The sequence below is a fragment of the Chrysochloris asiatica genome, unplaced genomic scaffold (assembly GCF_000296735.1).
Source record: "Chrysochloris asiatica unplaced genomic scaffold, ChrAsi1.0 scaffold00061, whole genome shotgun sequence".
In the NCBI taxonomy this organism is placed as follows: domain Eukaryota; kingdom Metazoa; phylum Chordata; class Mammalia; order Afrosoricida; family Chrysochloridae; genus Chrysochloris; species Chrysochloris asiatica.
This window is the reverse complement of record NW_006408579.1, coordinates 3,314,686-3,341,829: the sequence shown is the minus strand read 5'-3', so window position 1 is coordinate 3,341,829 and position 27,144 is coordinate 3,314,686. Positions and strand designations below refer to the sequence as shown.

Below are 27,144 nucleotides of genomic sequence, written 5' to 3'. Positions count from 1 at the left end.
GTCTGCCTATATTGTTTTGTATTTTTCTTGTCAGTCTCCCTTTCAAGAAGTATCTTCTGTTCTTCTAGCTGCTCCAGGCTGGTCTGCCTGTCCTTTCAAGTGAAAATTTCCCACCTCAGAAGATTCTGGATGCTGTTCAGAATTCCACCTATAGTCTTATGTAATGCATTGGCTCCGCAGGAAGCCTCCTTCACTGGGAGCGTTGTAGTCCCATTTTAGGTATTCCAATCAGTTATAGGCAGAAAAAGGACTTAACAAGCTTTCTGTGGTGATATTTCTGGCTATTCCTTTCTCTCTCATTCCAGTGTCTATTTTATAATGTAATGCAAGGAAAACCAAGATTTAAAAGATAGCCAAGCATCTTAACATTACTCTTCCCTTTCCCCCTTCCAACCATGTCTCAATCCCTGTATCCCAGAACCCTGTTGTTCTTCCATAACCTTTTGAGCAGACTTCTTTGCCTTGACTTGAACTAGCTCAGCAAATCCCTCCAAAAGTCAGTATTTTGACTGGATCTTGCTCTCTGAATTGTATTGGCAAATGTAAAACTCATCTCTGGTTAAGATTCTTCATTAGCTTCAATCTTGTCTCAAAGACTAATTGTCTTCAATCTTGTCTCAAAAAGCTAATTGTCTTCATTAGCTTCAATCTTGCTTCAAAGACTGGTGGAAAGAGATGATCTTCGCACAATGTGTTTGTCACTCATCAAGCTGAAAGTTTACGGGGGCAAAGCTGTTCACTTAAAATTGAAAATGCCAAACCATGTAAGATCCCAACTTCAGTAGGTATTATATCAGTGTCAGTTTTATGATCTTCTTCCACCAGTTTCTGGACTTCAGCCACAGTTTCTTCATTTGTCAAAATGGACAGTCTTTCCTCTCTGGGCTCATCATTGAGGTCTTTCCAACCTTCCTTATAACACTTGATCCACCTAAAAATTGCTGTTTTATGTGTATTGTTGTTGTTGTTGTTAAGGGCCGTCAAGTCAGTTCCGACCCATAGTGACCCTGTATAGAGTTTCCAAGGAGATGCTGGTGAGCTTGAACCACCAACCTTGCAGTTCAAACGGCTTTGCAGTCTGGGGCATTAACCCACAGCGCCACACCAGGATTCCTGGTGTGTAACATACCCATAAACTTTTTGCAAAGCTTTAATGATTTGGGAAGATGTCCACTTGAGTTTTGATACTTCATTAAAAGTATCCTTTTTATGAAGGCATCCTAACAAGAATAACACAAGTGTTATACTGAGTGAACATGTATTCACTCATCCACTGATTGTAAAGACATGTTTCAACATGTCTTGTTTGGAACAAATCCATGCATGTATGAACTGAAACCTAGTGGCAATACTTTTTGACTTACTCTCGTACAACAGAAAGAAACACTTCCTGGTCCTGTGCATCCTTACAATTATTGCTAATTAAAACCCACCATTGTAATCACTGCTTCAATCCATTTAATTGAGAGTCTTCTTTTTCATTATCCCTCTACTTTATCAAGCAAGATGTCCATCTCCAGGGACTGGTTGTTCCTAGTAACATGTACAAAGTAGGTGAAATGAAGTCTCGCCATTATCATTTCTAAGAAGTATTCTGACTGAACTTCTTCCAAGACAGATTTCTTTTGGTTCACCTAGCAATATATTCAATATTCTTTGCCAACTCCATAATTCAAACTCATTAGTTCTTCTCAGGTCTTCCTGATTCATTGTCTAGCTTTGTATGCATTGGAGTGCTATACGATAAGCACTAGACCATAAGGGTGGTTTAAACCACAAGGTCAGCAGTTCAAACTCTCCAGTTGCTCCTCAGAAACCCTATGTGTTGGAACTGACTTGATGGCACTTAACAACAACAACATGTCTTAGGCTTCAGAGTGACATCCTTGCTTTTTAACACTTTAAAGAGGTCTTTTGTAGTAAATTTGCCCAATGCAATAAGTTATTTGATTTCTCCACTGCTGCTTCCATAGACATTGATTGTGGATTCAAGTATTTGAAATGCTGACAACTTCAATATTGTCTCCATTTATTATGATAATGCGTATTTAAGGATTTTTGTTTTTTATATGTTGAAGTGTAATCCATATTGAAGCCTGTACTCTTTTATTTCCATCAGTAAGTGCTTCAAGTCTTCTCTGCTTCCAGCAAGCAAGGTTGTGTCATCTGCATATCACAGGTTTTTAATTAGTCTTCTTCTAATCCTGATGTCATGTTCTTCACGTAGTTCAACTACTCAGATTATTTGCTCAACTTCTCAGACTCAACAGAATAAGCGTGGTGAAAGGATGCAACTCTGGTGCACATCAAAACTACTCAGTATTTCCTTGTTCAGTTCTTATGACTGCCTCTTGGTTTATACACAATTAAGCATTCTTGAATTCCCATTATTTGCTAATGTTATGCATAATTTGTTATGATCTTCACAGTTGAATATTCTCTGCTTTTTGCCAAGATCCATCTGACATCAGCAATGATAACCCTCATTTCACAACCTATTCTAAATAAATCGAGCCTGGATGTCTGGAAGTTCCTTGTCGATGTAAACATTTTAAAATTATCATCAGCAAAAATTTACTTGTGTGTGATATTAATGATAATGTACAATAATTCCTGTATTTTGTTGGACTACCTTTCTTTGAAATGGGCACAAATATGGATCTCTACGAGTTGGTTGACTAGGAAAGCTGTCTTCCAAATTTCTTGGCAGAGATGAATGACTACTTCTAGTATGCCACCATTGGGTGTGAATGATTGAGTTATCAAATCAAGACCCAAAAGCCCCGCCCATGTGTACATTTCAGATAAGATGTGTTCAGTTAGTGGAGGCATAATGGACACTATACCTTAGTATTACCTTAATCTGAATCCTTAACAACTTGATCCCAATTTATGAAGCAGAGATTAAAAGTTCTCTTAGGCTGTTTTAAGGTTGAAAATTGTGTGATTGTTAAGTTCCTTTGAGAAATTCTAAGCAAAGCATAGAGTTCTTAGGGCTGTGTTAAGATCACAAGTCTTTCTGGTCTACCTGTTTTATGCAGTGAATTACTTAGTAAGGTCCTTTTATCTATGTATGACCTTGTTTCCCATAAAATGACTGGGTGAGACTAGGCAAATAAGATAATACTGAAGATGGCTCTAAAGAGCAAGTAGCAGTGGCAGAGAAATGGCAGCAGCAGAACCAGGATTCTAGCAAGCAACCATATGGTGGTCTTCCCAGAACATGTAGTGAGGTGACTACAGTGAATGTGTTGATCCACAGAGCAAGAGAGCCGAGTGCCTTCAGGCAGGAGGCTTCCTGGCAGAGTGAGGTGCTTCTGGGTACTTGGCAGAACTAAAGAGTTTTGTAACACTTAACTAGGAAAGACAGAGGCCAGACGCGAGTGGGGGCTGACAGCCAAGAGATGAGATCTGTTCTGAGGAAGCCAAGAGGAGCCTGTCCTCAGGGGGCTGAGAAGAATCCTGCATGGCTGAGAGGAACTGAGAGAGCTGTCCTGTAATGAAGAAAGGAGGTTTTGCTTACTTACTGATCCCAAGTTGTTGCCTACTGATTCTCATCCTGAATTGTAACCTGTGTGTTCTATGTGGCCATTGCAACAAATTATTGAACCCAGCAGAGAAGTAGAGTTCTGTGGGAGAGTAGAGGTATGTCTGACTTTCTCCTCACAGGAATCATCAACCTTGGGCTGATGTTAATCTTGATTCTCTCTTTCCCTTGTGAAGTTAGACAAGGAAGTCTGACAAAGCCCCAACACTATGAGTACAAATGATGATTAAGGGAATCTTGTACAAAGTGTTTTGAGAATTATTTGAAAAATACTTTTCTCATACTTACTTGATGGGCTTCTTTGAGGAAAAGCCATATTTAATTTTTTAAAATGTGGCACTCTAGAATAAGCACCGGGCCACAAGATTGGTTTTGAACCAATAGGTCAGTGGTTCAAACTCACCAGCTGCTCCTTGGAAACCCTATACAGGGCCACTATGAGTTGGAACAACTGACTCAAGGGCACTTAACAACAACATAATCCAAAGCTAACTTTTGAATAAGATCTTTTGATTAGAGCTACCATGGTTAAGTGCTTGTCCAAGAACTATAAAAGACTGAGGTTCCAACTCATCATTCACACTGTGAGTTGTTGTTGTTGAGTACCGTGGAGTCAATTCCAACTCATAGTGACCCTGCACAGGGTTTCTGAGGCTGTAAATCTTTATGGGAGCAGAAAACCTCATCATTCTCCCATGGAACTGATTGTAGTTTCAAACTGCCGACCTTGAGGTTAGCAGCCTGATTCATAACCACTACGCTACCAGAGTTTCTTACACTGTTAGAGAAAGATTTAACAATCTATGTGAAGATTTACAGCCACAGAAGTCCTGTGGGGTAGTTCTACTCTGTCCTAAAAGGTGGCTGTGAGTCAGAATCAATGTGATGCCAATGGGTTTGTTTTGTTTTGTTTTTTTGTGTTGATTGGTTAACATTATTGTATCAATATAGATTTCCTAGTTTTAATATTTTTACTCTATTTATATATTAACATTTGAGGAAACTGGGTGACTTGCATACAGTAATTCTTATTGTTTTGTACTGCTTTGTGAAATTTTTATAAACTGAAATTATTTCAAAATGAGAAGTTAAGCAGAAAATTTTAGTAATTTGAAAGGGTAATTCACAGGGCTTGGCAATTTAACCATAATTTGTACCCTGGGAGCCTGGACACAGGAAACAAGTACCCCTTCTGCCTTTGTTAACAACATGATGAAATCCATTGTAGGTTAGATGAAATAATAAATATGAAGCCCCTTGCTAGAGTAAACCCCTACACAAATGATAACAGTAATAATTATAGTCTCCAGATGGAGGACTATAAACAAAGGGGAAAGCAATCCATTATACTACATATCCTACCAAATATTCTTCAAGCAGTTAACAAAATGCTCAAAAATTTCTGCCCTGGTGATAGGAAACAAGGAGTCATTGATGGGTTTTGAGCAAAGGAGGCATAAAACAACAGTCAAGCTTTAGAAAGAATTGTCCACCAGGCACAAGACAGATGAAGTGGGAAGGGACCGGACTCAGCAAGTGCTACATAGGAGTTATTCTAATAATGAAGGGGTGGGATGACTTTCTCTGAGTGATCCTGGAAAGGAAGAAACTGACAAAATGAGAGGCATTTTGAAGGACACATCAGTCTAGGCAGGACTAGACTAGAGATGGGGGTGGGAGGAGAGAAATGAGTCAGTGGTTACCTCAAGTGTCTTGCCACAATGACTGGATGACTGGTGTCACTGACAGACAGATTGAAAATATAAGGAAGGAGAGACACTGTAGAGCTTGAGCCACAAACTGAATGGCTTCCGGGGGCCAGGCAGATGCAAAGGGGAGATGGCAGTAGTAGGGACAGGCAGCGACAGTGGAATGCTCACCCCTGTATAAGGGGTACCTCAAAGGGAGTAGCCACCACAGGGCTAGACGGATTCTTGCTGTGTGGAAATGCACCTGTAGTGTTACCAGATTTTCCATTTTGTCAAGGAAAGTCAGAAATCTAGATTTCTTGTGTGAAATCTCTTAACCCTTTAATGGTAGTTACTAATTTTTTTTTTTTTTAAAGTTTTAAGTATGGTATATGCCAAACCGGAGTCCTGGTGTGGCGCTGTGAGTTAATGTGCTAGACTGCAAAGCCGTTTGAACTGTAAGGTTGGTGGTTCAAGCTCACCAGTCACTGCTTGGAAACCCTATACAGGGTCGCTATGGGTTGGAACAGACTCGACGGCACTTAACAACAACAACAATATGCCAAACCAAACACATCTGTGGGCCAGATTGAGCATGCAGGCTACCAAGTTATGACCTCTAAGATAGAGAAAAGTGCAAGGGCCAAAGTTCAGAAACTATCATGGTGATACATTGGGTGACAAGTGACTATAAAGGGATTCCATAGCTAAAATAGTATAAATAAAGTTTTTGCCAACAATCTGAATTATATAAACGTCCCTACCCTTCAAACCTATTCACTTATTTGAATTTATACAAATTAATCTAACCCCCAAATAGTTAACTCACAAGAATTTGAGTGCTTACTGTGTGCTGAGTACACAGAGTCAAGGAATTTCAAATCTAACTGGAGAAGCAAAAACCAGGCCCTGCTGAAATAACTTGAGACAGTTTATGAAGCAACCAGGGAGATTACATTCTCTATATTATGCTAGAATCTCAGGGATGTCTTTGAATCCATTCCATTGAGCAAACTTTGCCATATAGTTTGAGTGTGTGAACTTGAATCTGTAGCCAGAAATCTGATTTCCAGGGCAGTGGTTAGGAAGCTCCAGCCTCGTTGCCCAAGGGTATTCTTGCCTCAGCGTGGGAGGAGAGTGAGCTGCGGTTGGGGGTACACAGATGCCCCGAAGAACGGCTGGGCGTGGCCACGGAGCAACGCTCCTTGTCAGGTTTCTGCTCTGTAATCCCCGTCTTTGTTTCTGTCATTACTCTATAAGTGTGTGTGTTGGAGAAAGGCGGGCACCAAATTAGAAAGTGATGATGACAATAAGAACAAAAACAAGGCAGAACTTTTGTTAAGTCACATCTAGCTCCTCCAAGCTTGCAGCTCCTCCCGCGGTCTTCAAAGTGCAGCGCTGGTGGGGCAGGAAGCCGGTGACTCTGGCGGAGGGTCCTCCTAGGAGTGCGGCGATTTCCTCCCCGCGACCAGGAGTTATCTCTAGAGCCAAACAACGGCCTCAGAAGAGCGCATTCTCTCCCCCACCTCGTCCTCTTCAATCCTCCCACCTACTTCCTTCGGCTCCATACACACACCAGCAGAGAGTTGCCAAAAAAATTTCCACCCTCCGCCCCCCTCCCTAGCTAACTTCCTTCCAGCGTTTCCTGAGCTAGATGACCCTAGGATTTGTAAGACAGGAAAAAAAGGAAGGCGTGAGGGCGGGCAAGAGAGACAGGATGCTTGCTTTTCATTTTACCACGGCCGTCTGAAGGAAAGACATCGGGAGCGGGGAAGAGGACCCACAGCGGCCCCTGGGCTGGCTCTTCGCCCCTCGCCGCTCGTCCTCTTCCGAGCATTTAGGAAGGCGGAAAGGAGGGCTCTCCCCTCCCACAGAAGTAGAGGAAAAGCACCCGAGGACACGGCAGGAGACTGCGAAAGTCCCTGGGACTCCAAGTGAGGAAGTGACACTCCCAAGCTCGCCGGACCACAACTGCCTGCTCTGCACGGCCTCCCCACCGTGGCCCTGGACAAGCGCTGGGTGGGTTTCAGCCTCCGCTCGCTTAGCCGTCGGCTCTGGGCGCAGCGCCCCGCGGAGTTCATGTGCATTACCCGCGCCCGGAGTTCTTGTGGACGCCCATGCGGCCCCCCAGAGCCGCGCAGCAGCCAGTGAGCTAACCCAAAAGACCACCTTTCGCGCGGTGCCAAGCAGAGAGGAGGGGAGACGGAGGGGCAACCTCTTTGGGACTAACTCATGAAGAACAAGGGTGCCAAGCAGAAGCTGAAACGAAAGGGAGCCGCCAGTGCGTTTGGCTGTGACCTGGCGGAGTATCTGGAAAGCTCTGGACAGGATGGTAATGTGCATTCAGTTTTTTGCTTTTTTGTGTGTGTGTGTGGATGTCCCTCTCCTTTCTTTTTGTTGAACGCAGAGATGGACTCTATTTGGGTGTGTTAGATTCATTTCACAAGTTAAGTAATTCCAGGCCTGTGCGCTCATTGTATTTTTTAAGAGCATACATGGTTCTTAGGGTGCGCAGCGCTGCCACGCCGACGTACAGAGGCTGTGTCAGTCCTTCCGTTGGTCTCTCGCACAAGCCGTTACTGGGAGGTGCGGCTACGAGTTTAACCGGCTACCTCTGGGGGTGGGAGCTGGAGAGGAGATGATCCTAAACTTGGCTTGTTGGAGCGGAGAATGTGGGATGGTAATCTATGGGCTTCCCTGGGCAAATAATGATGACCGCCTTAGGTGTCCCTCCCTGGCTCCAATTTCATTCGTTCACATCTTTTTTTATTGATGTGCTGGGAGGCAAGAGCGGGGATCGTGCCTGGGGGAGTGGTTGCAAAACATTTTCTGAATTTCTGAACTAATGCGGTATATATATAGTATCTCCCTCCTCCCCCAACCTATCCTCAACACCCCAGGCCCTTTCCCTCCTCCTGCTTTCTTTCAGTTGGTGTGTCAGACAAGAGGAGAGTTGTAAAAAGGTCAGAGGGCTTCGATTTCAAAATAGTTTGGGCTATGTATGTAAAAAGAAAACTAGAGCGTTCTATTTTCAAGGTCAGATTGAAAAAGAAGGGGGAGGGATTCCAGGAAAGTAGAGATCATTTGAAGATTAATTGGGAGAGGGGAAAGGAAAGCAATCTAGAACACACACCAGAAAACCCCCACAAAACCCCGCATCTGAGGTTAGAAGTTTCAATCCTAGGAAAGTTGGGAAAAGTGGGCATTAAATGACTCCTTTTGTAAGGTCAACTGGCCTTGCAATAATCCTCCACAAAAAGGCCTTGTCTTCAGAAGCTACAGTGAGAGAGAAAATAATGTGTGTCGTTTGTTTATACACAGATAGATACAACAAAGGAGGGGAAACATAAGTGCTGTTTAACTGTAGAACAGTTCTGCCTCCAGGAAAATAATATCAAAAACGATGTGATTAGTCCATATCAGATGTGCATCTCAGAACAGTGCAATGCTTTTGTTTCGTTTCTGTTTTTTTAGAGATCCAGCACCACCTAGTAATTTGTAGTCTTGTGAGATTCCTGCGGTGTTCTAGAGTTCAGTCAGCTGTCCACAGGACAAATGGCTTAGTATTTTCAAACTTGGGAGACCACGAGTTTCAAAACTGCCTTTTTTGAAATTGAAGTATAACTGAGTCAATTCATTTAATTCTCACTAACAATCTTGAAAGGTAGACTTGAAATAACCTCACTTTGATAGAGTTGGGTTTTATTGTTTGTGTGTTTTTGAATCTAAGAGAACGCCAACCACTACAGAAGTTCACAATGAAATGTTTCCTCCACCTGCTTTTGAAGGCACCTCCATAAGGAGCCTTGGTGGTGTCATAGGTTAAACACTTGGCTATTAACAAGAAGGTCCTTGGTTCAAATGTAGCCATGGATGAAAGGTGAGCTGTCTATTGCAATAAAGATTTATAGTCTAGGAAGCATTAAGAAGTTCTACTCTGTCCTATAGGGTTGAAATCAACTCAAAACCTGAATGCTGCTTGGATGCCACCATCCCCCATGCAGATGGTACTCTTACTTTGTACCCTCCCTCCAGGGCTGAGAGAGTTGCATAAGGGTGCTTGCAGCCCTGCCTGATTTTTACAGAATCATAGATCTCAGAATGCTCTGGGAACTCCAGTGTTCTTTTCAGATAGCTCAGAGGCAGTTTGAAGCAGCTCTTCTTTCACCTGCTCTTCACTTATGTTTCATTTGGAATAAAAAGAAGGGGGCTCCTGCTTAAAGAAAGTAAAAGAAAGAAAGGTTCTACCCACCTTGGGGAAGAGAAGAGGAAGCCCAGAGAAGTAAACTGAGCTGCCTACAGCATGCAGTTAATCAGGAAGGATGCTGAAGGCCTCTGACTGCTTAGGCTCCTCTTTCCTCCCTGGCTTCCAGGTCTAGGCCAACATTCTCCTCTAAAGATGTTTCCCCCTCAACTGAAAGCAGACAGCCTGCCACAGGATCAGTAGACTTTCAAGACTAGACATACCTGAATAGAGTTCAGTTTCTAAATAAAAGAAAACTAACCTATATCCCCTTCCTGCACTACATGGAAATGCATACATCCTAAGCTATTATAAATAAAAATAGTTGGGATGTATCTTTCTCCCACAGTGAAAAGCAGTTGTATAGTTTTTATCTTATTTTTGTTGTAGTAGGCATCAATAAGAAGCATCAGTTTCCTCAAAAACAATGTATCCCAATCATGAACTTTCCCAAGCATCTATTGGTTAATACCCAAGACCTGGGCTCTGCTCCCAGGAAGATAAAGTCAACCTGAGCCCTGCCCCTTTACCCACCACCTTGGAAGACCAGCCTAGAATCCTGAGGATAACAAGTCAGCATGGTAACTAGGAGTCCAGGCTGGGGAGGATCTTGCAAGACTGACATTGTGGTTACTAAAGGTTGGTGTTCAAAGGCAGGGCAACCTGGGTAGAGACAGAGAAGATGGATTTAGATCAGGGAGCATTTGGGCAAAGGAAGGAAGTTGTTAAAATGGTGTGGTGGCGTTAAGAGGTCCTTTAACTTCTAGAAAAAGAAAGAGAATCACCATCTGTATCAGCCCAAGGCTGATTCCTATGAGGTAGTCATACGTTTACCCTCCAACCCTTTTACCAATTGTGACCACAACCACTTCTCCGATGGCACTATCTCCGTTTCTGCTGGGTTTAATAATTGGTTGCAATGACCACAAAGAACTCAGACCATATTCACAGTTATGCAGTTTATTAAGGAAATAACATATTGCTTTTCAGAATCAGGAATGACTTAGGATATAGTTCTCTTGTCAAACAGCTTCTGAGCCATGACTGCAGGCAGGCCTCGCTCTCAGCTCTTGGTCTATGGGCCCTTTGGACTGGCCTCTGCTCTGCTCTGGCAAGTGTTACAAAGCTCTTTAGCTCCACCACTAAGTTCCCAGAAGTATCTCACTCCACCAGTAAGCCTTAGCCCAAGGGTGCTCAGCTCTGTCTTGTTCCATGGGTTGGTGAAGCCTAGCTCTACCCCATGCCCAGTAGCACCCTACTCCATCAGGGATCCTCCTGTCCAAAGGTACACAACTCTCTCACTCCGTGGATTTGCATGCTTTCTGTAGTCCCTTGCTCAATAGGCCACACAATCTACCACGCCATCTCACACCAGTCTTCTGGTTCTACTGTTGCATCTTTCTGCTACTGCTTCTTCCTGTACCATCTCAAGTGTTACAGATTTCTCTCTCTGTCTCATGGATCTAGGAAATTCTCAGTAAGGGTACCCTGGTCAGAAAAGGATGCATTTCCTTCACATCTCTTCTTGGTGGTAGTCAGATTCCCCATCTGTTCTAGAATTGGTTCTTTGTTAAGCCTAAGATACAGCACAACTGAACAATCCCTTTGTTAGGGTTCCATATGCCTTATTTGCATAGTCCCACCTAATTATTGTAGGAGCTGCAAGGTGAGAAAAGACATATAAATGTGATCTAAGGAGCTCTGGTAGTGTAGTGGTTATGGATTGGGCTGCAAACCGCAAGGTCAGCAGTTCAAAACTACCAGCTGTTCTGTGGGCGAAAGATGAGGCTTTCAGCTCCCATAAAGATTTACAGCCTTGGAAACCCTGTACAGGGTCGCTATGAGTCAGAATTGACTCCACGGCACATCACCACCACCACCACCACCACCACACTGCAGAAGCAAAGAGGACCCCTGGACTTGGACAGAGAGGGAGAGACCCAGGGCTGGAGAAGAGGACAAAACTGGTGACAGGTTATCAGTACATGAGGAAGCTATACCCATTAAGGGGAATTCTAGGCAGTCAGAAGTTGCACACAAGGAATGTATGTCATCTACTTCTGTAATTTGCTGAGGTCCACATGTAGTACTCATCTCTTGAACATATTTAATGGGGCAGGGGCTGTAGGTGGCAAAAAAGTATTCAGTTTAGTGTGACAGTGCACAGAACCGGAGTCCTTAATCTTTAGGATGCTGATGAAAATTAGAAACACTTTCCCTTAGAAAAATGTATGGACACACATTGTGAATACACTTTCTGCAAGCATTCATATAGATACAAAGTACAGGCCTTCCTCTAGTCATACTCAGATTCACACAGGCCTGATGTGAAGGGCCCATTTCCCCTTCTACTTTTTTGAACACTTGTCACCTGCCTGGTGAGAATACCCAAGAATGGCATGAAGTCACTCCTGGCAGAGTTGACAGCATCTTTCATTTATCCTCCACCACAATGGCTGGTGTGCACAACTCCTAACTCTCTCCCAGGAATCAGATAACTTTCTCTTACTGTCTGGAAGAGTGAGGACATCCCTTCCTCTTGGCTGACACTGAAAATAGCAGTTTTCTTTTCCTTCTTTTTGACCACTGAATTTCAACTGAAGCCCTTGCTTGCAACTACATAATAAAACCACATTGTTTTGTCACTTGTGGTTAGGATGCTGTGGGTGAAGCCCTGTGAGGCCAGAGTGCATCCATGAACATTCTTTTTACCTCTCCCTCATGAACCCAGTATTGTGGATCTTCCAACAGTACATGGAGATGCTAGGACAGGAGTCAAGCTATATCAAGACAATGATCTTTTCTGTCATCTTGGCTCCATGTTAAGCATTGAGGATGTCCTTATCCTTCTGAGCAACCTTTGTCCATTTTACCCATTCCTTGGTAAAAGTGACAGTGCTCTGGCTCATTGGTTCTCTTGATGGATGCACATTGAACTCACCTAGAGAGACTTCTTTAAAATAAGTGGATGCTCAGGTCCCTTTTCAGACCAGTGAAATCAGAAGCTTTTGCTGTCCAGGCCTCAGTATGTTTTAAAAGCTCTCTAGATGCTTCTGACCTGCAGGCAGGGTTGAGGATCCCTGCCCACTTTGCAGGGTATTAGGCAGCCTTGACCCTTCAGAATGTACCCTCCAGCTTTGATAAGAATTGTGAACCTTTCATGCCTGAAGATTTTTTCCCCGAGTTCTCACTAGAGTGGCAAAATGAACAAATGATATATATTTGATGTGAGGGCTGATAAAAGGTTCATAACAAATAAATACATGCCCATTACATATCTAATTTTAAGCTTGAACAAGGATAATTTGCTGGGGAACTTTTAGATGTAGCTGTTAAACCTTCCCAAGATGAAATCATTGCCTCACTTGGTTTATTTACTTAGTTTGAAAATATCCATTGAAGTGCTTTGCTAGGTACTATGAAAGAGAGAAAAAGGTACCTCCTGGACTCCAGAAGTGTACAGTTTAAGGAATGTGAACAACCTTTCCAAAACCAGTGGCCCAATTAGGTTTTGAAGTCAGCTGTCATGACTGCAGGATAAGGGGAAGGAGATCATGTGAAAACTTTTGTCTCCAGTTAAGTAGACCAGTCACTCAACGACAGGACCCGTCTTATGGAAGGTAAATATCTTGCTTTTGGCGATGAGATTTAACACTGAGTGGAGAAAGAGAGCAGAGGTGATCTCTCTTCAGTTGTGTTGTTTCCTTCTCAGCTTCTTGCCTGACATCATTATCACACCTCCTTTGGCTCATTCCTCATCCTCAGGCTTTAGATAGATGCCACTGGAAACCTCTCCTGATGCTCCCAAGTCAGATGTCCCTGAAGGGAGTGTGTGTGTGTGTGTGTGTGTCTCGGAGGGGGTGGGGGGGTTCCCATATGAAGCTTTGAATTATTTATTATCCCTTGCTGCTTGGTCCTGAGTGCCCCTGGAGCAAGTTACTTACTGTCTGTGAGCCTCTGTTTTGTCCTTGTGAAATGGGGATAATGGGATTGATGTGAGGATTAAGTGAGTTAGTAAATGTAAAGCACTTAACAAGTCCTGGGATGGCACTGTAGGCTAAACCATAAGGTCGGTTTGAACCACAAGGTCAGCGGGTCAAACTCACCAGCCACTCCTTGGAAACCCTATACAGGGTCACTATGCATATGGAACTGACTCACCAGCATTTAACAACAACAACAAATGCACATAGCAAACTGTAGATGTAACTATCTTTGTCATAACACCCTGGATTCACCCTAGCCTAATCACCTACCATCCATGACTGAATGACCGACCAAGGCCTCCAAGGAAAGGAACTGACCCATAGTAAATGATCATGATTAGATGAGTGCTAAGCTTGCTCTTGGTTACCAATCTGGCTGCTAACCTCAGGGTCAGCAGATCAAAACTACCAGCTGTTCCGTGGGAGAAAGATGAGGTTTTCTGCTCCCATAAAGATTTATAGCCTCGGAAACCATGTACAGGGTCGCTATGAGTCGGAACCGACTCCACGGCACACCACCACCACCAAGCTTGCTCAGTTGAATAGAGAGGCCAGTTTATGTAGGAATTCCCCAGAATTATTGCAGGATGGACCATTGTGTGTATGGTATACAAGCAGCATCTCAACCTGAAATTAATGGCTTCTCAGGAAAGCCTGACGAAGACACACCCAGCCACTCCTGGACTGAACAAACAGGGAACTGAAAACAAAATCTGGCCATGGAAGTAGAATTTATGGAAACAGTGGCAAGCTTACAGGCTTGTGTTTAAAGGGGTGTCTCCATATCTGGGCTCTTGGAATGAAATAGGAAGAACTTAAAGAGGAGAATTAAGGCTTTAATCCTAGAGCAAACTGCCTGGATAACCTGAGACCTAAGGGTAATTTAAGGAGTTCTGGTAGTGTAGTGGTTACGAATCGGGCTACTAATCTCAAGGTCGGCAGTTCAAAACTACCAGCCGTTCTGCGGGAGAAAGATGAGGCTTTCTGCTCCCGTAAAGATTTATGGCCTCGGAAACCCTGTACAGGGTCACTATGAGTCAGACCTGACTCCACGGTACTTAACAACAACAACAACAAGGGTAACTTACTCTGTAACTTTGTAATGAGTATGTGACAAGCAAGCCACACATAGAATAGAAACAACCACTTGCACTTCACATCCCTACTTACTGTCCACTCTCTGGACCCTTGACCACAGGGACAGCCTTACCCTTCCACCACTACCGATCTCTAGGCCTTCCAGCCTCAGGAGGCCCTGCCATTGGGGATACTAAGGAATTCCACTCTCCAGTTGCTCTTGTTTCACTCTGAAGCAAAGAGTGCCATCTATTAGAGAAAGAGGAAGCTAGAGTCTTGTGGTTATGCAGGGACAGCAGGAAATAGGCTGAGACTAGGAACACATTTTCCAATAGATGATACTGTAACTGGTGAGCAAGCTCTCCGATGCCATCAGAGCTTGGCATTCGTCAGTGCATTCCTTCTTTCCCACTTCCCATAATTCATTAGACATTTAACCTAGGAACCCTTTCATTGAGGGGAAAAAAACAATCTGAATTCCAGAAGTTGATTGATTAAGACATCAAGACAGTTCTGAAGCATTTGCTTGTACCCAGGAACCACCTCACTGCAGAAAGATTCCTTTTGATTTTTCATCATGTGTGTGCAGCAGTAGATGGAAGAAGAGGATGGGACTGCAAGTTCTAGAATTCAGTCTGAGAATAAAAAAATCCTTCACTTAGCATTGTGGTTGTAAAGTGCTGTCGAGTGGACTCCTACTCACAGCTGCACAACAGAATAAAACTGTGTCCAGTCTGCATCATCCTCACAATGGTTACATTTGAACCCATTGTTGCTGCCACTGTGTCAGTCTATCTTATTGGGGGTCTTCCTCTATTTTGCTGACCCTCTACTTTACCAAGTATGATGTCCTTTTCCAGGGAGCAGTTAATGTAGTTAAATATTTCTTTAACAAAATGATGATAGACTCCTATTATTAGTGTTCATTCCCTTCAGAGCAGACTGATCAAGCGAGTTGTCTGGTCTCTCTGGTCTGTGCCCCATGACTCTACTTCTGTGTGGTTTCTTCAGACCAGTCTTGAGGCCCAATAACACGAAGCTATTTATTTGTTTGCACTCTTGGCTAAACATGTTTTTAAACCAATGTGGCATTTTCTCACTTACTCTTCCCCTCAAATTAATTTTCTCTTTACTTACGTTTGCCCTACTCAATTTTTTAAGCTATTTTTAAGCTTAAATGCCATTATTTGAGTTGAACTAGTTTTAGTGTTCCTCTCTCAAAAGGCTGGTCTCAAGTGTTAATTGAGGTGGGGCCATGGTCTGATGGAACTTCTAGAGTCTGGATAGTACCCCCTACCCTCTGTTCTCCTCCCCTCACTTAGCACTTTTACCTAAGGCATAAAAATAAAGAACTCCTGGGAGAAAACACACTGATTACAGTTCAAAGGAGAATAAAGGCTGATGCTAGATTTTCCTTGGAGCAAATTTTAATAGAGAAAGATGAGAACATCAGGTTCCTGGATGGCTGAAGGGAAACAAGGCAGTGTCCTGGAATAAGAGAAAGCAAAGCTGAGTCACCAAGACAAAACTGTTGCTGATTTTATTTATTGATAGTCAGAGGTATTTACTACCAACAGTAAATTATTACTTTCTTGATTGCCAGTCACTTTGTATATGCAAAGTATTATTTTTCAACGTCTTATAAGAATTGAGTGTTTTTATTCCCATGTTACAGAGGAGAAGCCTAAGAGCCAAGAGGTTGTTACTTACCAAAATTACAGACATAAGGAAAGACAAGATTTAAATCCAGATTTGTCTGACTCTCAAATCCACTGTCTTCGGAAACTGATCACCATCTCCCAGAATGGCACTTATTTTATAGTTTTGCCATTCCCTCCCCACCCCCACCCAGTCTACAATAAGTAGCTTTTTTTCCATTTGCCTTTGTTCTTCACCCTATCCTAGAGGATTACTAGTAGTAATAACAACTAACATTTACATAGTATCTTGCCCTTTGCAAGGCACTTTTCACACACACCTATCCTAACCTACCCTGCTTTCAATTCCAACCAGACTCCACCTTTTCCTTCAAGGCCCCTTTCTACCCACTGCAGCCACATAATCTTTTCCTTTTGGAATGAGCACCCACTGCCTTAGGGTTAGAGGCATGCCATTTGGCCTGGATTCTGCATTTTGTTCTGTTTTCTAATTAGCTTTGTATATACAAGTGGTTGGTAAACTTGACTGAAGGCAGGTCACAGTTGGCAGCGCATACATTTTTAGTAGCTCACTGTGGCTACCCCAGGGTGAGTCCAGTGGAAGACATACAGCAGTTGGATGACAATCCCTATGTCTTCCTTCAGAAAACTAATCTTCTAGGGACTTGTGACTGGAGGCATTGCTGATATGGAGGATTACCAGGAATCAAGATTGTTACAGGGTTCCCACAGTGATTCTTAGCTCCTCCCTGCTATAATCCAACCCAAACTCAGCTCTGCAGATTTTTCACTCCCTAGAAAAACTGCCTTTTCCTAGAGCTTCACCAGTCATTCCTTGGTATGAACCACATTCTTGGCCAGGCCCCAGAAAACTGAGTTTCTGGGATCGAGTCTCAGGCACTCTTTGTTCTAGTTCAAGTTTGGCTGATGCATACCAGGCACTGGTACCACACCCATAGCCTTATGCAGGCCCAGAATGCCTTTGGTGGGTTCCCTCCCTCCACAACACCCCCAGAGGAAGCAGGGTGAATATCAGCCCCTCCTTCCCCTGCCCCTTGCACCCCCCAAAAAGAAAAAAAACAAAACAGCTCTCAACTGTTAACAGACTCCAGAAAAGAGTTTGATATGTAAACTAGGATCCTGGCAAGCCATAAATAAATCTATAGCCTTAGTGACAGGCATTTGAGCTCATTTATGTGATTATGCATATTTCTTTCCCTGGTTCTTTTCATCTTTTCATGTTTTTAATCATAAACCATCTTGTATAGGATTTTCATGCAACAAGCATTTAATGAAACTCTAATGTGCTAGACACTCTTCGATTTACAAAGTTACTCTCAAGTTGCTTTCAGCCTAATGGAGTCAGAAGATGGGAAAACAAGTAAAAGAAGTATAAGAAAGTATGAACTGAAGGCTTTCAGGCAAACAGGAGACGTTAGCATATGAGACTGCTGAGTGAAAGGAAACCATCAGAGAGGGATGTTGGTAGAGGGAAAATCAATAAAATAATAGAATAAACATCATCTGACTGTGGGAGTGACGAAGATATAGGGAGACTGAGGTGGTTAGTTTTAGAGGCAGGAAACCATGTGGTTCTGCCAGACGGTTGGAAGTGGTCACACCCTACGGCCATCTGGGGAAGAAGACGCAGGAACTCTGGGAAAAGCAGTTGAAAGTGACTTCAGTGGCCAGATTGTGAGGACAGGGTCCTGGCCCCTTAGGTGGAACTGACAGAAACCTTTCTTTAGCAGTTGGAAGGTGAGCTTACCCCTCAGGAGAAGACAGAGTAGCTGGTCATAGCAACGGTGGCATTCAGTTGGGCTGATGGTATCTGTGCCTGTGCCCTACCGTCAGCACAAAAGTTTTAGTAAAAGAAAACATCCCGCTGATGCTGCAAACAGTATGTGCTCAACTACTAGCTTGGTTGGTTGTTATCCACTCAGAGGCACCATGGAAGAAAGGTCTGGTGATCTGCTTCTGTAAAGATATTTTGTTGTTGTTGGCTGTTGCTAAGTGCTGTAGAGTTGGTTTCCACTCATAGGCTTTCAACCTGTACAGAGTTTCCGAGGAGTGGCTGATGGGTTGAGTAGTTCTACCCTGTAACGCAGAATCGTCATGAGTCAGAATGAATTTGACGACAAGAGGTCATTAAAAGAAAAAGAACATTTCAGAATGATGCTTAACTGACTGCATTAATCATGTTTCTTAAGTAAACCCTAGCATCTGACATAACTGTCCAACTGTTTCCTCTCCCCACTATGTGTGGAAAGTTCTGAGTTGTCCTCATGTTTTAAACGAAGATCAACTCAGAGAGGTTAAGTAACTTGCCCAGCATCACCCAGCCAGGAAGCAGAAGCAGCAGAATTCAAACCACATCTGTCCAACACTAAATTTCTCTTCTGAACCCAAATCAGAGTCTGATATGCTGTGCCCCATTTGCCATGTGTTGCCAAGGTGATAAGTTCAATGGGATGTAGCTAGACTTTAATAACACTTCTGGCAATGACTCTCCCATCCCTAGTTTTATAAAGTAAAACATTTAGGTTCCAAATGGCAGGATTCTAAACAGAGCATGCCCTGTTACCATAAGCAGTCCCTTCCACCACTTATTTCCCATCTGTTTCCTGCATGCTGAGTATTATTGGGAAACAATGATGTCAACTCTTCCATATAAATCTACACCTCCCTGCTCGCCCCTCCCCTACAATGCATATTTTTGTTCCTCTTTTTGGCTTTTGTCTTGCAGTTCTGGCCTTTAAAGACTCACGCTTTTGGCGGCAATTGTTGGCTTTCTTTTTTAATAAGTTTTTAGCTATTTAAACTTCATTTGTGGCCTTCAAAGTGTACATGCTTTTTTTGGGTTCATATTGGGAAAATCCTTTGTTGTTTGGCTAATAGCTAGAACATGGGCCAGGTGCTAATAGAGAGAAGCCATTGTGCTTTCTTGAATAGCAAAACTATATGTGGTTCTTCACAACAGGTTTAGAACTGAGGGCGCAAACCCAACTAGGATGTCCTTGGGGGCTATGTTAAAATGGCCTGCAACCTGGACACAGAGTTTGTACTTGAAAAGCAGGAGAATACACCCATCGAGTAATCCCACAAAGATCCACCCCACCCCCAAGCAAGGTTTGGGTTCCGTGTTTCCCTTTCTTGATTACCCCTAAAGACAATTTGGTGTCAGAAATGGAAATGTGTCCCCTAGGAGGATATGGGGGTTTATTCTAGATCTAGGACTCCTGGTGTGGTGCTGTAGGATAAGTTGTTGTTGTTAAGTGTCATCGAGTCAATTCTGACCCATAGTCACCCTGTATAGGATTTCCAAGGAGCAGCTGGTGAGCTTGAACCACCTACCTTGCAGTTCAAATGGCTTCGCAGTCTGGCACATTAACCCACAGTGCCACACCAGGACTCTGTAGGATAAGTACTGGACTGTAAACCACAAGGTCAATAGTTCAAATCCACCAGCCATGCCTCAAAAACCTATATAGGTTCTCTATGAATCAGAACCGACTTGATAGCACTTAACAACAGCAACTTCGTGAGTCTAGGGCAGCGTGGTTGTGTGCCGTGGAGTTGATCCCAACTCACAGTGACCCTGTGTAGAGTTTCCGAGGCTATAAATCTTTATGGGAGCAGAAAGCCCCATCTTTCTCTTGCAGAGCAGCTGGTAGATTCGAATTGTTGAACTTGCAGTTAGCAGCCCGACTCATAATCCACTATGCTGCCAGGGCTCCTAAGCATTAAAAACAACTAAAAATATGTAAGTCAAAGTTCGTTCCCTCAGAGTCTCTGCTTCTGTAGGTCTGGGGTTGTTGTTGTTAAGTGTTTTGGAGTCTAGAACTCCTGGTGTGGTACTGTAGGATAAGCAGACTGTTCAAACCCACCAGTTGCTCCTTGGAAACCCTATACAGAGTCGCTATGAGTCAGAACTGATTCGATGGCACTTAACAACAATAACAACCCCTATCTCAGCAAGTCCTGGTATGATGCTATAAATTAAGCACTGGACTGCTAACCCCAAGGTTGAAGGTTCAAATCCACCAGCCACTCCTTGGAAATGCTATATGGGGTCTCTATGAGTCAGAACTGACTTGATTGGCACATAACAACAATAACAACCCTTATCTCAAGGTCTTCTTAATTTAATTACATCTGCAAAATCCCGTTGCAGGGACGTTAACATTAACAGGCTAGAAAGACTAAGCATAGCTATTCGTAGACGGCATTAATCTACTTAGCACACACCTTAGAGAGGTTATCCTGCGTAGGGCAGAGACTGTCAGTACCTGATGACCCATGAGATCTTCCTCAATTCCCAGACTAGGAGGTCTGTGATTTTAATCAAGTCTAGTACACTGTAAGAAATACTCCTTAGAGATTAGAAATTTCAATTTGGGCTCCTTGAAATAAAATGAACTTCTTTAAAAAGTTTTCAAGTGATCATTCACGTATGTCCTGTCATGCTTGGGTGTGTGGATCACACTGTTGTACCGATTGAGTTCTACTGTATGTAGGACTGTGATGTTGGCTGCCGTCTGTTAGGATTATATGTCCAGTCCTGCTTATTATTGAGAGAGACACTGAATGCTGGAATTACAGCTCCCATTTGTTAGGAACCACCTCATGACAGGCCCTGGACAAACAGCTCCTGTGTTTCTGACAACAGCCCTATCCCACAGCCGTTGACTTCATTCCAACTCATAGTGACCCTGTGAACAGAGTAGAACTGTTTCTTGGGTTTCCGAGACTATAGAGTTTTACAGGAGCAGAGAGCCTCATTGTTCCTCCATGGAGCAACAGGTTGGGTTTGAACCACCAACCTTGGGGTTAGCAGTCCAGTGCTTAACCCACTGTACCACCAGGGCTTCTTGATAGCAGCCCCTTTTGTTAAGCGAGTTTGAGTCTTCATCTTAATCCCAACACAACAGGACTCCTGTTCACCAGATGTTGTTGTTGTTGTTGTGAGCACTCCTAGTTTATGGAGTCCTTGTGTGGCACTGTAGGATAAGTACTAGACCACAAGGTTAGTAGTTCAAACTTACCAGCCACTCCTTGGAAACTGTATACAGGGTTGCTATGAGTTGGAACCAACTCGGCGGCACTTAACAACAATGATATCTGGAGTCCTGGTGTGGTGCTGCAGGATAATACATTGAACATCAAGACTGATTTAAACCCTAAGGTTGGTGGTTTACCATTTGCTCCTCAGAAACCCATTGCAGGGTGGCTATGAGTTGGAATTGACTTGACGGCGGTTCAAACTCACCAGTTTATACAGGGTTGCTATAAGCCAGAACAGACTCAATGGCACTTAACAACAACAACAACAAAGGTGGCTGTGGACTGGGAACCACGAGGTTGGCGATTCGAGCCCACCAGCCATTCTTTGGGAGAAGATGAGGCTTTCTCCTCTCATAAAGATGTCCAGCCTCAGAGACCCCTTATAGAAGGGTCACTATGAGTCAGAATTGACTCTACGGCACACAACAAGAGACTCTTCATTTCTTGACTTGTGGCCCTACCTACACCACCTTTTCTCTCCTGATTCCATTGCTTTCTTTGATTTCGTGCCTCTTTTATAAGTACCCTTGGTGTGGTGCTGTATGATAAGCACTGGACTATTAACTATAAGGTCAGTGGTTCAAACCCACTAGCTGCTTGCTCCTTGGAAACCCTTTACAGGGCCTATGAGTTGGAACAGATTCAATAGCACATTACCATCAAAACAACAAATTATATCAGACCCACCCAGGTAATCCAGGATTGCCTTAACTTGACCTTTAACTCGACCACATCTGCAAAATTCTCTTTGCCATGTAAGGTAACATTTACAGGTTTGAGGGATTAAGATTAAGACTTCTTTAAGGGGTCAACAGCCTCTTACAATCTGTTTTCCCTACAGCACATAGCTGGCTCAACAGCTCTTATTAATTGGATTGAAGAGAGTAGGGTGTGACTAGACGAAGAGATGGACATCACTAGGTCAGCTGGGACCCAGAGATGAACAGGCGTTGTCTGTCCCCCAAAGGGCTCCATTCCCACCTAGGAGATGAACACAGCCATATCTGATTCTCACATGAGACATTTAATTGTGACTCAGAGGAGTTGGGTCTTCTAGGATGAGTGGATTCTGAGCAGTCTCTGCCTGAAGTGAAGATATTCCAAGCAGAGAGAATAGCATAGGCAAAGATGTAATATGATAAGATCAAAATTGTCAAAAAAGAAGAAAGAGAATAAAGGTAAAGTTTGGGATACTGCCTGCCTGGACTATGCTGGGTGACAGTTTAAATGGCAAGTTGGTAAAAGATGCTTACGTGCATTTTATTGACTCATATGCTTTGGACCGTGTGGGTCTGTACAAATTATGGACAACATTGCAAAGAATGAGAATTCCAGAGCACTCACTTGTGCTCATGCAGAACCTGTACATAGACCAGAAGAGCAATCATTTGAACAGAACAAGGGAATACTATATAGTTTAAAATCAGAAAAGATGTGTGTCTTTTCACCATACTTAATCTGTATGCTGAGCAAATCATCAGAAAAACCAGAATATATGAAGAAGACTGTGGCATCGAGATTACAGGAAGACTTATTAACAATCAGCAGTAAGCACAACCTTGCTTGCTGAAAGTGAAGACTTATTGATGAAGATCAAAGACTATTGCTTTCAATATAGATTATACTTCAACATTTTAAAAAAAAAGTGAAAAGATTGAAGATGTCAAGGATTTCATTTTACTGGGATCCACAATCAATGCCCTTAGAAGTAGCAGTCAAGAAATCAAATGATGTATTGCATTGGGCAAATCTACGGCAAAAGATTTCTTAAAAGTGTTTTTTAAAAAAATGATGTCACTTTGAAGATTAAGGTGCACTTGACCCAAGTCATGATTTATTCAATCGCCTGATTTGCATGTGAAAGCTGAATAATGAATAAGGAAGACTGAAGAATTGATGGCTTTGATTTATGATGTTGGCAAAGAATATTAAATATAGCATCAGCTACCAGAAGAACTAACAACTCTGTGTTGGAGAAAGTCCAGCCGGAATATTCCTTAGGAAGATGGATGGCAAGACTTCGATGGTGGATTACCAGGCAGTATTTCATTTTGTTGTGAATAGAGTTGCTATGTGGTAGGACCAAGTCAACCAGCACCTAACAACAAAAGACAAGAAATCATGAAGAGCCACATTTAAAGCTACTGTGTGTCTTTCACTATTGCTGTTGAGAAAAAACTGGTCCCCGGTCTAGAAATAAATTTCCTTCAGGTAGAGGAAAACTGCACTCAGCAATGATAACACAGAGTTTCAGAGTTTGTTCCAACTATTTATAATTTTAGGAAATTTCATTTCACTCTATTTTGTGGGTAATGACCAGAGGGACGTTTGCAGTTCAAATCCAAGTTTACTTGATGGAGAAATTTCCCTAGGGTTGCTTCCCACCTGCCTCCCTATCATGCTTCTACTCCATTCCTATCTTGTTCAGTCCCATTTTTCTCCTCATCTTTATTCTTCCTCCCATTTGGGAAACACAGAGCAGTTTCCACTGTTCCTGCTAACTCTACTGCAATGTGCCACATGAAATTGGGCCCTTTCTGATCTCAATTCCTCCAGGAGGGCTGTCCCTATCTCGAACAGTGTCCTCTCTCCTTTCAGGTCCTCTCTCCTGGGAGGCCTCCGGGTCCCTTGGAGGTGGGCCTCCCTGATCAGTGCCTACCTCACCCTTGCCAGATTCAAGAGCTCCAAGAACTAAAAATACCTCAGTCTCTGTTTCTCTAGCTGGCAGGCACTCAAACCATTTTTGTCTCAAACGACTGAAAAGTAGAGGCCCAGAAGGGAGTCAGCCTGAGCCTGACGGTCAGTCCTGCTTGAGGGGCTCCTCCTAGACTTGAGGGGCTCCTCCTAGACTTGTGCTCACTCCAGACAGTGACCATCTCCATGACTCACTCAACATGATAGCTACTCAAGCAACAAAGTAGTCTCTTTTCCAGTCTTTGGCTTTTAAGTTTCAGAATGTCAGGAGGCATGAAAAAAATACAGGAGGGGCATTTTAATGAGGAATAAATACCAGCGTGGTGCTATAGGATAAGCCCTGGACTGTGAGCCACAAGGCAGTTCAAACCCTGCAGTCACTCTTGGATACCCTGTGCAGGGTCGCTGTAAGTCAGAACTAACTTGACAACACTCAACAACAGCACAAGTGTAAGCCATTGTCTTCTAGTAAAGTGACAAAAGCTGTAAAAAAAAACAAAAACAAAAACAAAACAAACAAAGGCAAACAATATGTCCATTTGTTAGTCCCTTTCCACAGCCTTCCAACACCAATCATCAGTAAACTATTGGGATTGAATTTCTCTAGACCAGTTCTTCCCAATAGAACTTTCAGCAATGATGGAAATGTGTTTTATCTGTGCCGTGCAATATGGAAGCCACTAGTCACATCTGACTATTGAACACTTGAACTGTGACCAGTGCTGCTGAGGAAATGAGCTTTTTAACCTTAATTTACATTTACCTAACCAATCATATGGGAGCACAGTAGCTCTGTGGACTGTGAACCACAAGGTCATCAGTTCGAGCCCACCATTTGCTCCTCAAGAGAAAGATGAAGCTCTGTGCTCATGTGAAGATGTAAGGCTCAGAAACCCTGTACAGGGTTTGGAATTGACTTGAAGGCACTTGACAACAACAACAACCAACCATATGTCTCTAGTGATTACTGTACTGAACAACACAAAGACTTTTTTTCCTCTGTGCATACACTAAAATAATACAAACACTGAATGGTGTACTTTGTTATTCCTACTGAAATTATGTTATATATGCATGAGTTCTGAAATATACTGTTTTCATGTAACAGTAGATCTTGGAGAGCTATATATTTTTGTATTCAGCTCAATCCTGCTTTTTTCCATTACTGCATGGTATTCTTCTGAAGGGATGCTGTTATACATTTTATTTTTAGATTTATTAGGTATCAAATTACTATGGTTTAAATGGATTGTTCAAACTCACCAGCTGCTCCTTGGAAACCCTATATAGGGTCTCTATGAGTTGGAATTGACTCGATGGTATACAACAACAACAACAACAACAAACTGATGGTGTAGTGGGTTATGAGTTGGGCTGCTAAACACAAGGGCAGTAGTTTGAATCTACCAGTTGCTCTTTAGGAGGAAGATGAGGCTTTTTGCTCCCATAAAGGTTTATAGCTTCAGAAACCTATAAAGGGTTGCTATGAGCTGGAACTGACTCAACGACACACAGCCACCTCCAACGGGCATACAACGACCACCACCAAAAAATCTTCCCATCCCTGTTCTCAGTCCCTTTGTTCCTTGCCCCAAAAGCAACCAATGTTAATTTTCTTAACCTTTCCATAGATATTCTGTGCATATTCAAGCAAATGTCTATACTTTTTGTAAACCTGTAATCATTTTAAACCATTTATATATGAATCCCTCATTTTATAAGTCCCTCAAAGACTACTGATATTGTCTAAATCCTAATCAGTTGAAAACTTATATGTTTATTTTTTAAAGCTGTGCATCATTTTTATTACTTGCTTCTGTTATCTAAAACGTTTTGAATATTGATACTGCCTCCTTTTGCTTATGATGAAGGTAGAATTTTCTAACATACTTCTAATGCTTTGCAGTATTTCTGATGGATATTGGCTGTTGTTTTTAGTGCTGTTCAGTCGGTTCCAACTCATGGTGACCCTGTATAGGGTTTCCAAGGACAAGCTGATGGGTTTGAACTGATGACCTTGTGGTTTGCAGTCCAGTGTTGATCCTACAGCACCATGCCAAGGAAATATTGGCTAGTCAACCCATATTGTGTCGGCTGGAGTCTAGGCTGTGAGGGCTGAGAACGGAAAACAATTAGAAGCTGTTTGGCCTGCACACTGCAATAGCTGCCCCATCTTGATTAGTGCTCTGACTGTTCTGAGCCAGCCCGGCACAGACTGCAGAGTCGGGGGTGGGGGGCGGGGCGCGAGAACAGCAAAGGCAAGTGAGATGGAGGCCTAAACTGGAACCTTGCCCTCAAGTTAGATATCTATAGTTGAGCAGCGCCTGTAGTCAAGGTATATCTTAAGGAAGGTTCTGAGAACAGTTATAGCCATAGATTCTTACAGTGGGCAAAAGGAGACTGTATTGATAAGAACTTGTCACCAGTGTCACTCACTCTAAACCCTTCAATGACTTCCCATTACTCGCAAGACAAAACCAATTCCATACATGCCAACAAGGTTGACCAGGACCTTACACTCAGATGCCTGCCTGCTCTCTCACTTCAATGGACACAACTCCAACCACCTTGTACTTCTTTTAGTTTCCTCAAAAGTACTCTTAGCCCTCCACCATCTCTACCTCACTCTAAACTCTCGAGGCTGTTATTGTTGTTAGCTGACATAGCGTTGACCCCAGACTCATAGTGGCCCCAAACACAAAACCTTGCCTAGTCTATGATCAGTAGCAGATTAAACCATTGTACTTCATTGAGTGGTCACTAACTGATATTGGGAAGTAGATTGGCAGGTCTTTTGCCTTGTCTGTCTTAATCTGGAAGCGCCAATGAAATCTATCTAGCATCCTAGTAACACACAACCTTCCACTGACAGGTGAAGGATGGTTGTGCACTGGCCAGGACTTACTTGATCCTGAGTCTCCATGGAAGGTGAGAAATCTGCCACTGAGACTCTAGATGACCACTGATCAACTCTGTGATCAGGAGCTGAGTTTCCTCATTTATCCTTTACCGCTGGTAAATAGCATGATTGCTCATAAATAAGTGTGGTGTTCTAGGATAAGCATTGAACTGCTAACCACAGGGTCGGGGATTCAAACCCACCAGCCACTCCTTGGAAACCCTATACAGAATTGATATGAGTCGGAACTAACACACAGCACTAACAAACAACAAGATATATATATAT

The 27,144-nt window shown here is 43.0% G+C and overlaps 1 protein-coding gene across 1 annotated transcript in view; it reads left to right on the top strand.

The window, feature by feature from the left end:
• The first annotated feature begins 7,467 nt into the window (after positions 1–7,467).
• ARHGAP31 (Rho GTPase activating protein 31) overlaps positions 7,468–27,144 on the top strand; it is a 150,202-nt gene continuing 130,525 nt past the window's right edge. Inside the window, exon 1 of the mRNA XM_006864156.1 lies at positions 7,468–7,567. Within this exon, the coding sequence (XP_006864218.1) occupies positions 7,468–7,567 (100 nt within the window). The remainder of the gene's footprint in view (positions 7,568–27,144) is intronic.